This window comes from Oncorhynchus mykiss, chromosome 12 (assembly GCF_057628025.1).
Source record: "Oncorhynchus mykiss isolate SJ-2025 chromosome 12, ASM5762802v1, whole genome shotgun sequence".
NCBI lineage: Eukaryota > Metazoa > Chordata > Actinopteri > Salmoniformes > Salmonidae > Oncorhynchus > Oncorhynchus mykiss.
The window spans coordinates 38062223-38075311 of record NC_143033.1 but is presented as its reverse complement, the minus strand read 5'-3'; the positions used below and the strand labels follow the sequence as shown (position 1 = coordinate 38075311).

Sequence of the window (13089 nt, the reverse complement as noted above, 5' to 3'; positions counted from 1 at the left end):
GAGTACCGCGCTGAGGAAATAGCGGCACTTCAATCTTAATGGTGTGAGCAGACTGTCTGCATCGAACCCTTCAATTCAAATCTATTATACATTAACGGGCCAGACAGATATATTTTTTTCTTTGTATCAAACGTGGGAGTGTGCCAATGGAAACAGTTGACACATTCTTTGGAAGTGTGTCTCTATACTTGTAGAAAAGAAAAAGCTCCAAGAGAGATAACCGTCTTTCCATTGAGTCTAACAGTCTCTTCTTTTGCTGGCGGAGATAGCTGGCGCTGCTTCCTGTTTGACTACTGGACTTCCTGTCTATAACCCCTCTAGGCGACTGACAGAGTAAAGAAACAAAAGGACTGTGTGTCCTTTTAAGTTTGAAGCACCCTGGCGCACACACAGAGGCACAGGCCCATGAAGGCTAATGATGTACTTTTTCTCCCCATTACAGTCTGGTCTGGGGTAACTTCAGCTCAGACAATGTGTACACTATCAAAAAGCTCTTTGTGACAGATATCCTTCAGTCTCAGGATTGTAGACAAGGAGACTTAACAGATGAAAAAAGCCATTAAGTTTGTGAGTTTGTGTGTTTATGAGTGTACGTCTATGGGTCTGTGTAAGGCCACTGCATATGGGGTATGCGGTTCAAAGAGCTGGCATGTCGTGACAAGAGAGGACGATAAGGGATCACAGATCACAGGTGAAATACTAGGGCTCTGTGTATCACTGAATTAGGCTCAATGAGTTCAACAAAACATCAGCCATCTCTTTGTAAACAACTCTATCAGTGCTTACGGGCCTGTTCTGTACCAGCCTGTGAATAAGACCTTGACAGAGGGCAGTTCACACCAGGAAATGACTTTGTGGTTGTGTCTACATGTATATTACAAATAAAAAAACTGCTGATATCTGATTGGCTGTTCTGATACTGGTTAACCCTTTACACTTGTGGAAATTGGCCTATAGGGCTAATTTAAATGTTTTTTACAGAATAAATATGAAATGCATAACCCTGGTAGAAAGTGAAAAGGAACAATTTGGAGATCATGGGAAAATGATTCGTGTTCACCAGACAAGACTATATCCAAACATCACACTGTTGATATGATGCGCATTTTACATTTACTGTACTTTTGCACCGCATTTGTTAATATCAAAATCTGAAAATACTCTGGATACACTCAGTAACATCTGGGGTAGGTGCAACATAAGACAACAAAAAAGACAAAGGGAACTGGTGTCAATGCACTTTGATGACTCAAAGAAGAGTCTTCAACTTTAAGGTGTACTATTTAGCTCTCCTAGCTGTGCCGTTGAGGGTATCTAGAGCACGCACACTTAGTTGTTTTGGTTGGAAAACAATCTGGCATCCCCGCCATCACACAATTACTGTTGTTGCACACGGCCCATTATACATCACAATCTGGGTCAGGTGGTCATCATGTGAAGGCTTGTTCTATTGCCAACCTGACTAGCTAAGTTATAAAATACGATATTACAGTGTTAGGCTTTCACAATGAAATTTAGGGAAACAGATTGTAATTTTGTAACGAATAGAAATGAGTGATGAGTGCATACAGGTGTGTGTGCCGCAGCGAATTGTCTTCACAATAGTCGAACATAGGCTCATTCAGGGTATGATGCCATGTCATCTTGTAACTGTACATCAAACATAGTGAACATAAACATTGATTCTGTATATGATAGGAGTTTTGTGATATGAAATTGTTAAGTGCACATTTGGATTCACGCGTGTTTGGCTTGCTTATATGACATCAAAACGGTATTTATTATAATCCTCAACGTCTCATCTTTCAAAATATACTGAACAAAAAAATAAACGCAACATGCAACAATTTCAACAATTTTAACAGAGTTACAGTTCATAAGGAAATCAGTCAATTTAAATAAATAAATTAGGCCCTAATCTATGGATTTCACATGACTGGGCAGGGGTGCAGCTGTGGGAAGGCCCACTCTGTTGGTAGCCAGGCCCAGCCAATCAGAATGAGTTTTTCTCCACAAAATACTACTCAGTTTCATCAGCTTTCCAGGTGATGAAGAAGCCGGATGTGGAGGTCCTGGGCTGGCGTGGTTACACATGGTCTGCAGTTGTGAGACCGGTTGGACGTACTGCCAAATTCTCTAAAACGACGGTTGGAGGTGGCTTATGGTAGAGAAATTAACATTAAATTCTCTGGCAATAGCTCTCGTGGACATTCCTGCAGTCCGCATGCCAATTGCACTCTCCCTCAAAACTTGGAGACATCTGTGGCATTGTATTGTGTGACAAAACTGCACATTTTAGAGTGGCCTTTTATTGTCCCCAGCATAAGGTGCACCTGTGTAATGATCATGCAGTTTAATCAGCTTCTTGATATTCAACACATGTCAGGTGGATGGATTATCTTGGCAAAGGAGAAATGCTCACTAACAGGGAACACTAACGTCAGTTGGCAAGTTCCCAGGTTGCAAAGAAACACTACATAGTCCACAGCAGATGTCTGATTGATAAGTCACCTTCATAAATCCTATATACGTGTGTGCATATGCATGTCTGTGTATGTCTGTGTATGCGTGTGTCTGTGTATGCGTGTGTCTGTGTATGCGTGTGTCTGTGTATGCGTGTGTCTGTGTATGCGTGTGTTGGTGGCTTGAAGGACTCACTACTCAGCTCACTGTTGTTCAGGCGCAGGGAGGAGCTCTCAGAATGCAGGCCTCGACTCTTCTCCAACAACAACTCCAGAGGCTTCTTAGAGTCCTGACACAAGAGTACATTGTTAAACATTGTTTTGAAAAGATATACTGTCTAAATATTGTTCAAATCCAACTCAAATGCAACATTCAGCCTCCATACCTGTGCTGAAGAGTAATTTGAAGAGCCGAACTCTACTGACTTGCGGAAACTGTAAAGGAAACAAGGGAAAATGGACCACTTGATTACTGCACCCACTACAAAGATCACAAATAGACACAGCACCATAGGACTGAAATATATCTGCTACCAGCCCCAGAGAATATCTAAATCAGCGGCAGGCAGAGGCAAAGCGATACGTCACAAAGAGAGTCGGCTCAATACAAGTCCTTCACTCCTCTCTGACCATTGAAATCTGATAATGCAATGAAATCCTTAGAGCCAATCATAGTAATTAAAATGGGTTATTCAATCATGTGCTGGGTGCCAATTGGATTCCAGGCGATATTATCTATAAAGGAAAAAGCGTCTATGAAAAGGTTGGGAGGCAAATAAAGACACTTTGGTCTATTAGGAGAGGAATGCTTCCCTTTGGGATTCCAGCCGGGATATCAATACAAATTCACACAAACCGCTCTTTGGCTGACCATCATAGTGGCTCGAAAAAGTCTCACAAACAGAACCATTCACTGATACTACCTTTATGACTTCTTCCAATTGGGAAAATAATGCCTGAAAATCCAGTTACCAAATTAATGTCCAGACGGCCCCTTTCTCAGATGAGCGGAGATTGTTAAATCCTGGCAAGACAACGCCCCAGTTCCCTAAACATGGGCAATTATCTTATCTGCCAAACTTAACATTGTCAGCCTTCTTGTTACTGGCTTGGACCGAGATAACACACAGCACAACACCAAACAACGGAAGAAACTGTTCACCGTCTTGAGATGCCAGACCAGAAACGCTAGAGCTTATACAAGCCAATGCCATAAAAAACTAAACACACCGCAATAAAGCTAAGGACATGAATGTTGTTAATGAGTGAAGATTAAAAATGACATTTAGCATAACAGATTTCCTTGGTTTATTCAACCTTTTTTATATTAACAAATGTCATTTACTGAGCTACCGTACACAATATATTTCCCAACTGCAATCAATGGCTTCAAAAGAGTTACCTTTAAAAGTAGCTCTACTTTTAAAAGAAACAAGACCATGTCAATAAACCCACATGTGGGGAGAAAGCATCCCAGTACATACCCCTTAATGAGTGTACAGCACAGCCATGTTAGCATCCCATCTCCAGAACCCAAAACATCCAAGTCAGATAAGAAAGCAGTGGCAAACAGAGGTTGAACGTAAAGGCCCACTGTCCTATCAAACTAGCTTCTCTGATAAGCACTACCAGTGCTCAGCCAATAATACTTGGACTCTGCGCATCCACATTCAAGGGCTAAATCTAAAGGTTAATGATAGTCTTGAGGGTGGTTTGGCAGAGTGTCCAAATGGCTTTAGAGTGAATCCGTACCGACCCGACCTTGGACGAAGCCACGTCTTACATACTTGCACCGGTGTCATCACAAGTTTAGGCTCGGAATGAATTTATCCTGGTTCATTTGTATGGTTTATTGAACTGACGCCTGTGGCTGAGGGGAGGGAAGACAGACAGAGGGAAAATGAATTAACCTGAGCTCTTTCTTGATGCCTTCGTAGTCTGCCTGCTCCTGCAGTTTCTCCTCCAGTTGCTGAGTGGAGAGAGAGAGAGACACTTCGTTACTCTCAAAGTAGCGAGGACCAATGCACGGGGAAGCAAACATTTGGAGAGTCAATGTATACTCTTCAAAGAGTATCTTATCCCCCACCCCAACAAACAAAAAAAACTTGCACTTGTCTTTTCCTACTAGCGCCGACTTTGCTGACTTCTTTATTGAGGAGAAATGTACTACAACTGTGATGTGGCTGTGTCACCTAGCTATCTTAGGTGAGACAGCCAGTCGCTCTGTATAAGAGAGTCTGCTAAATAACTCAAATGTAAATGTAGAATAAGTTCGAGGAGTCCCAGTGTATTAGCATGTGCACATTTTAGATAGCTCAGTGCATTGGAACCTGTACATAACAACTCTACTCATTTGTCTTTCTGCAGTCTCTAAAAACACATCACCGTGCAGCTACACTTGTCGCGACAAATTCCAATAGAGAAGCTCTACAGCAGAGGTAGGCAACTACAAAAGTCCTAATTGTATATATCAAAAATAAATCACTCGGAGGCCGGTTTTGGCCCACGGGCCGCCTGTTGCCAACCCCTGCTCTACAGTCTCTGTGCATAAAGCTCACTGTGTATGACATGTCTGTTCAGTCTCCATGGATACAAAGACGTGTCAGTCAAGTCCTAAATGTAGAGTCTTGTGTGAGGTGCCCTGCAGAGTTCAGTAAAACCACTGTGACGTTTAGGGAGAGAGGGTTCAGGGCTATGCATTAGTCAGAGGGTCCTGACATGTTTCATTTGTAAATGACTGTTTTTCTGAGTTCAAGCTGAAAGGTAGAGCTTATCTTGTGCACAATATCCAAATGCATTAAAGGGATGCACATGGACGCATTATAAAGTACTACTGACAACTGCAGCTTTTCTTACCATGGCACACAGTGTGGTTAGGCCTACTCTTCATAACTGACTAATGTACGGGACTAACCAGGGCCCTCAGTGTTATGGGAATAACCAGGGCCTTCAGTGTTATGGGACTAACCAGGCCCCTCAGTGTTATGGGACTAACCAGGGCCCTCAGTGTTATGGGACTAACCAGGGCCCTCAGTGTTATGGGACTAACCAGGGCCCTCAGTGTTATGGGACTAACCAGGGCCCTCAGTGTTATGGGACTAACCAGGGCCCTCAGTGTTATGGGACTAACCAGGGCCCTCAGTGTTATGGGACTAACCAGGGCCCTCAGTGTTATGAGACTAACCAGGGCCCTCAGTGTTATGGGACTAACCAGGGCCCTCAGTGTTATGGGAATAACCAGGACCCCTGGAGGTGGTGTGACAGGCCTGACCTTGAGTGAGCTCTCCTTGGTGCTGAGCTGCTGCTCCAGCTGGCTGATTTGCGAGGCCGAGTTCTCACGGACGTTGGCCAGGCTGGCTTGCAGTCTCTGCACGTCCTCAGCCAAGTGCAGTACCTCCCGCTCCTTTGCGTTCAGCTCCACCTCCAGACTGGAGCGTGACAGAACCTCCAAGGCTTGCTCCATGTCAGGGGCCTTCTGGATCTGTGTGGCAAGCTGGAGAGACTTGTTGGCGGATGTCAGCTGTTCCCGAAGAGCCTCTGCTTCCCTCTCCGCTACATCCGCTCTCTGAAGGAGAGAGAGAGTCAGGTTTCCCCACTATCCCACCATTCTCTGTCATGTTGTCTACAGACAACCATAAGATACATCACTGTAGGTCTCAAGCCATTCTTCAAGGACCAAATCTAAAGTTGAGATCTGCTAATACAACCTACATGTTTGTTTTATTTATTTATTTCACCTTTATTTAACCAGGTAGGCAAGTTGAGAACAAGTTCTCATTTACAATTGCGACCTGGCCAAGATAAAGCAAAGCAGTTCGACACATACAACGACACAGAGTTACACATGGAGTAAAACAAACATACAGTCAATAATACAGTATAAACAAGTCTATATACGATGTGAGCAAATGAGGTGAGATAAGGGAGGTAAAGGCAAAAAGGCCATGGTGGCAAAGTAAATACAATATAGCAAGTAAAACACTGGAATGGTAGATTTGCAATGGGAGAATGTGCAAAGTAGAAATAAAAATAATGGGGGTGCAAAGGAGCAAAATAAATAAATAAATTAAATACAGTAGGGAAAGAGGTAGTTGTTTGGGCTAAATTATAGGTGGGCTATGTACAGGTGCAGTAATCTGTGAGCTGCTCTGACAGTTGGTGCTTAAAGCTAGTGAGGGAGATAAGTGTTTCCAGTTTCAGAGATTTTTGTAGTTCGTTCCAGTCATTGGCAGCAGAGAACTGGAAGGAGAGGCGGCCAAAGAAATAATTGGTTTTGGGGGTGACTAGAGAGATATACCTGCTGGAGCATGTGCTACAGGTGGGAGATGCAATGGTGACCAGCGAGCTGAGATAAGGGGGGACTTTACCTAGCAGGGTCTTGTAGATGACATGGAGCCAGTGGGTTTGGCGACGAGTATGAAGCGAGGGCCAGCCAACGAGAGCGTACAGGTCGCAATGGTGGGTAGTATATGGGGCTTTGGTGACAAAACGGATTGCACTGTGATAGACTGCATCCAATTTGTTGAGTAGGGTATTGGAGGATATTTTGTAAATGACATCGCCAAAGTCGAGGATTGGTAGGATGGTCAGTTTTACAAGGGTATGTTTGGCAGCATGAGTGAAGGATGCTTTGTTGCGAAATAGGAAGCCAATTCTAGATGTAACTTTGGATTGGAGATGTTTGATATGGGTCTGGAAGGAGAGTTTACAGTCTAACCAGACACCTAAGTATTTGTAGTTGTCCACGTATTCTAAGTCAGAGCCGTCCAGAGTAGTAATGTTGGACAGGCGGGTAGGTACAGGTAGCGATCGGATGAAGAGCATGCATTTAGTTTTACTTGTATTTAAGAGCAATTGGAGGCCACGGAAGGAGAGTTGTATGGCATTGAAGCTTTCCTGGAGGGTTGTTAACACAGTGTCCAAAGAAGGGCCAGAAGTATACAGAATTGTGTCGTCTGCGTAGAGGTGGATCAGAGACTCACCAGCAGCAAGAGCGACCTCATTGATGTATACAGAGAAGAGAGTCGGTCCAAGAATTGAACCCTGTGGCACCCCCATAGAGACTGCCAGAGGTCCGGACAGCAGACCCTCCGATTTGACACACTGAACTCTATCAGAGAAGTAGTTGGTGAACCAGGCGAGGGAATCATTTGAGAAACCAAGGCTGTCGAGTCTGCCGATGAGGATGTGGTGATTGACAGAGTCGAAAGCCTTGGCCAGATCAATGAATACGGCTGCGCAGTAATGTTTCTTATCGATGGCGGTTAAGATATCATTTAGGACCTTGAGCGTGGCTGAGGTGCACCCATGACCAGCTCTGAAACCAGATTGCATAGCAGAGAAGGTATGGTGAGATTCGAAATGGTCGGTAATCTGTTTGTTGACTCGACTTTCGAAGACCTTAGAAAGGCATGGTAGGATAGATATAGGTCTGTAGCAGTTTGGGTCAAGAGTGTCACCCCCTTTGAAGAGGGGGATGACCGCAGCTGCTTTCCAATCTTTGGGAATCTCAGACGACACGAAAGAGAGGTTGAACAGGCTAGTAATAGGGGTGGCAAAATTTTGGCAGATAATTTTAGAAAGAAAGGGTCCAGATTGTCTATCCCGGCTGATTTGTAGGGGTCCAGATTTTGCAGCTCATTCAGAACATCAGCTGAGCAGATTTGGGAGAAGGAGAAATGGGAAAGGCTTGGGCGAGTTGTTGTGGGGGGTGCAGTGCTGTTGACCGGGGTAGGAGTAGCCAGGTGGAAAGCATGGCCAGCCGTAGAAAAATGCTTATTGAAATTCTCAATTATGGTGGATTTATCAGTGGTGACAGTGTTTCCTATCTTCAGTGCAGTGGGCAGCTGGGAGGAGGGGTTCTTATTCTCCATGGACTTTACAGTGTCCCAGAACTTTTTTGAGTTAGTGTTGCAGGAAGCAAATTTCTGCTTGAAAAAGCTAGCCTTGGCTTTTCTAACTGCCTGTGTATAATGGTTTCTAGCTTCCCTGAACAGCTGCATATCACGGGGGCTGTTCGATGCTAATGCAGAACGCCATAGGATGTTTTTGTGTTGGTTAAGGGCAGTCAGGTCTGGGGAGAACCAAGGGCTATATCTATTCCTGGTTCTAAATTTCTTGAATGGGGCATGTTTATTTAAGATGGTTAGGAAGGCATTTAAAAAAAAATATCCAGGCATCCTCTACTGACGGGATGAGATCAATATCCTTCCAGGATACCCCGGCCAGGTCGATTAGAAAGGCCTGCTCGCTGAAGTGTTTCAGGGAGCGTTTTACAGTGACGAGTGGAGGTCGTTTGACCGCTGACCCATTACGGATGCAGGCAATGAGGCAGTGATCGCTGAGATCTTGGTTGAAAACAGCAGAGGTGTATTTAGAGGGCAAGTTGGTTAGGATGATATCTATGAGGGTGCCCGTGTTAAAGGCTTTGGGGAGGTACCTGTTAGGTTCATTGATAATTTGTGTGAGGTTGAGGGCATCAAGTTTAGATTGTAGGATGGCTGGGGTGTTAAGCATGTTCCAGTTTAGGTCGCCTAGCAGCACAAGCTCTGAAGATAGATGGGGGGCAATCAGTTCACATATGGTGTCCAGAGCACAGCTGGGGGCAGAGGGTGGTCTATAGCAGGCGGCAACGGTGAGAGACTTGTTTTTAGAGAGGTGGATTTTTAAAAGTAGAAGTTCAAATTGTTTGGGTACAGACCTGGATAGTAGGACAGAACTCTGCAGGCTATCTTTGCAGTAGATTGCAACACCGCCCCCTTTGGCAGTTCTATCTTGTCTGAAAATGTTGTAGTTTGGAATTAAAATGTCTGAATTTTTGGTGGTCTTCCTAAGCCAGGATTCAGACACAGCTAGAACATCCGGGTTGGCAGAGTGTGCTAAAGCAGTGAATAGAACAAACCTAGGGAGGAGGCTTCTAATGTTAACATGCATGAAACCAAGGCTATTACGGTTACAGAAGTCATCAAAAGAGAGCGCCTGGGGAATAGGAGTGGAGCTAGGCACTGCAGGGCCTGGATTCACCTCTACATCGCCAGATGAACAGAGTAGGAGTAGAATAAGGGTGCGGCTAAAAGCAATAAGAATTGGTCGTTTAGAACGTCTGGAACAGAGAGTAAAAGGAGGTTTCTGGGGGCGATAAAATAGCATCAAGGTATAATGTACAGACAAAGGTAAGGTAGGATGTGAATACAGTGGAGGTAAACCTATGTATTGAGTGATGAAGAGAGAGATATTGTCTCTAGAAACATCATTGAAACCAGGAGATGTGCATGTGTGGGTGGTGGAACTAATAGGTTGGATAAGGTATAATGAGCAGGACTAGAGGCTCTACAGTGAAATAAGCCAATAAACACTAACCAGAACAGCAATGGACAAGGCATATTGACATGAAGGAGAGGCATGCTCAGTCGAGTGATCAAAAGGGTCCAGTGAGTGGAGAGGTTGGTTGGGGGTCACGGCGATTTAGACAGCTAAATCGGTAGCAAGCTAGCATAGGAGCAAGCTAGCATAAGATGGAGGTCTGTTATTAGCCAACTCTTGCGTTCTGTCAGTAGATTAGTGGGTTTCCGTGTGGTAGAGGGGATGAATCCAAATCACACAACAACAACAAAAATAAAAACAATAGATATAGTTATAGAGGCCCAAGATGAAGAATAAATAAATAAATAAAAATAAAATAAAATAAAAATTGTCCGATTGTCTATTCAGATAGCAGCCGATAAGATAGCCAACGGCTAGCAGGCTGCAGATGGGCACCCAGGCAACGTTGCGCCGGAGGAGCCAGCCGGACAATTCCCTCGGGTAGACAACGTCGGCAGTCTAGCCGCGAAGGCCCGGTGGGGCTCCGCGTAGGCAGCAAAACGGGTCCAGATAGGTGACTGCAGCCCAGGAGTGATTGATGGAACTCTTCAGCTGGCTAGCTCCGGAACAATTGATGTTAGCTCCGGAATCGACAAAAGACGATAGTCACACGGATAGCAGCTAGCTAGCTGCGAGATCCAGGCATGGACGTCCAGTGCCAGCGGCCGAAATCCAGGGACATGGAGAGAAAAATTGGTCCGATATGTTCCGCTCCGAGCCGCGCTGCGCCGTACAAAACTGGCGATAGATTCTCGAGCCAAAGGACAGCCGATGACCACAAACCGTGGTCAGCTGAGTACCAACGATTAGCCAGTAAATAAGCTAACTAGCTTCTGAACTAGCCCCTGAACCAGCTTCAGAGTAGCTTCTGGACCAGCTTCTGGCTAGCTCCCGGCTAGCTTCTGGCTAATTTCTGGCTAGCCTCTCGGAGGATCACAGATCTGAGGTAAATAATACTTTTTTATATAAATATAAATTGGTGTAGCGGATTGCAGGAGAGTGTTCTGAAGATGAGTTTTTGGAAAATAAAAAATGTATGTGAAAAAAAGAGTTTTTATATAGTAAATATATATATATATATACGGGACACGACAGGACGAGGACAAAAATACGTCTGAACTGCTATGCCATCTTGGGAGAAGTTTGATAGACATTTATTTATGATTTGTGCTAAAGTTTGAATTGCGCACACACACACACACACACGTCTCCAGTTCCAAGATAGAACAGTAAGTACAGAATTTAGACCCACAGCGATTTCTCTGTCATGGTTGTGTAATACATGCATACCCCCCTCCATCAGACAATCTCTGACCCACAAAAGAAGACAAGGGGGAGAAGAACACAAGGCATCCTAATGGCTCATTACATGTTGAAGGTGCTTAAACATTCAACCTTTAGATATATCAGGCGCTAAAGCCTTCATCTTTATGGAATTATGGAGATTTAACATTTTTCAGGCGGCTAAGTTATTCCAAAAGTTTGGTAATGAGGGCGCCATTTAATATAATGACAAATAATTGTTTTGGGTGATTCTATTTACAAATTCTAATCAGCAGGCTCATTTTAATTACGTGGTATCCAGAGAAAAACAAGGTCAGCAGACACACAGTAAAACCTTCAGGGAGATTTTACTTTTAAGTGTAGGCGTAGACTAATGTATATTGAAATGTGATGAAAACAGATACCCATACATTATAAATATACTTTCAAACAATACCATTTAACAGTGTGCACTACAGAAACATGTTTCTCTTCCATTGTCTCTCGCATATACACTGTTACACAGCTACGTGACCATGATTGGAAGTGCTTGTAACACCATTTATAGCGTGATGGAATGGCACTGCAACTTGCCCAGTCATTGGGAGGGGAGTGAATGAAGTGTCGTCTGTAGAAGGCTGACACCAGCGATCCCCCCCCCCCCCCCCACCACCACCACCGCTCCGTCTCTCTGATAGCAGATATGAGGAGTGTGCGTCTGCTGCGCCGAGGCGGATGAGACGGGTGATTACAAGTACAAAGTGACAGCGAGTGCGTGTGCACACACAGACACACAGACGGGTGAGGAGAAGAACGGGAGCATGACAGCTGATAAGGGGAGACACGCGCCCAGAGTGGTACAGATGACGGCACGACACCGCTCTGCTCTGCTCTGTACTGCGGGATGGGGCCCTCATCTGTCTTGTGAAGGGCGGGCATGCCATAACTGGCATGTCATAGTGGGCTACAGTTGAAAATGACTGAGTTAGCCCTGCTAAGTGAAGACCTACCTGTACAAAAAGGAAATCCTGGTGCTGGAGTGTTTCAGGTACTGCAGGGTTTTGTTCCAACCATGTCACCTGACAACTAATCACCTCACCAACTGAGCTAATAGATCAACATCAGTGACTGGCTTATTTCCAACTACCTGGGCCAAGACTCACAAAACATTTCAAACACAAAAATGTTTTTAAAACATTCTTGAAAAGATAGTTCCTAAGTACAACTCCTCAAAAATGTTTTAAGATTGTTTTTCTTACAAACGTCTCAAATATTTTCTTACGAAATTCTTAACTATCTTCTTAAGATCATTTTGCTAGGCAACCAATCTAGCTTGCTATCTAGCTAGCAATCATGTTAGCATATTTCTTACTGATATTATACTGCTCTAAAAAATGTTTTGGGTTTAAAATAATCAATTCTGAAACTTTCAGATGAAGTGTGTGAGTGAATGAAACATGTTCAATTGCTTTTATTATCTTAGTCTCTCATTGCCCTGAGTTTAAGATGAGGGTTTAGCCATCTTGGAATTAAGAACATTTCCAAGAAGAAATCCATTAACTTCATTTTCAAGAATCTAATTTCTTCTGAACTTTGTACTTAATTGGAAACATAAGAAATAATGCAAGAACATTTCCAATAACCTTTTTGAGGAATAGCAACTTTGCTTAACTTTCTTCATAAGTCTATAGTTAAGGAAATAATTGCAGTCTTGTGAATCAGTCCCTGGTCTCCAGCAGTCAACATTAACTCCATGCCAACCTGCTTGGATGACACACACAAACGGAACGCGTTCACATTCTAACTAATCTGATATAAACAAGATCACATGGTAATGGCTACGGCGATAGTTTTCAACTGCAGACCCAAAGCCCATATAGAGTAATTACACTGCCGCACATTATCTTGCCTTGACTTCTTGGCTGATATCAAAGGGTCGTCTCAGTGTAAATAATGGCTAATCACCACCGTGATGTGTCTGGGCGAAAAACATGGAGAAATA

General features: G+C 43.9%; 1 protein-coding gene across 11 annotated transcripts in view; it reads right to left on the bottom strand.

The window, feature by feature from the left end:
- Positions 1-13089, bottom strand: part of LOC110538892 (homeobox protein cut-like 1) — a 256649-nt gene that overhangs the window by 35761 nt on the left and 207799 nt on the right. For 8 of the 11 annotated variants that reach the window (XM_036937492.2, XM_036937496.2, XM_036937494.2 and 5 more), the window contains exons 10-13: positions 5734-6027; positions 4373-4431; positions 2849-2897; positions 2659-2752 (exon numbers count right to left, since the gene is read on the bottom strand). In XM_036937492.2, coding sequence (XP_036793387.1) covers positions 2659-2752; positions 2849-2897; positions 4373-4431; positions 5734-6027 — 496 coding nt within the window. The remainder of the gene's footprint in view (positions 1-2658; positions 2753-2848; positions 2898-4372; positions 4432-5733; positions 6028-13089) is intronic. The other 3 variants (XM_090192409.1, XM_090192410.1, XM_090192414.1) reach the window with 1 other exon arrangement.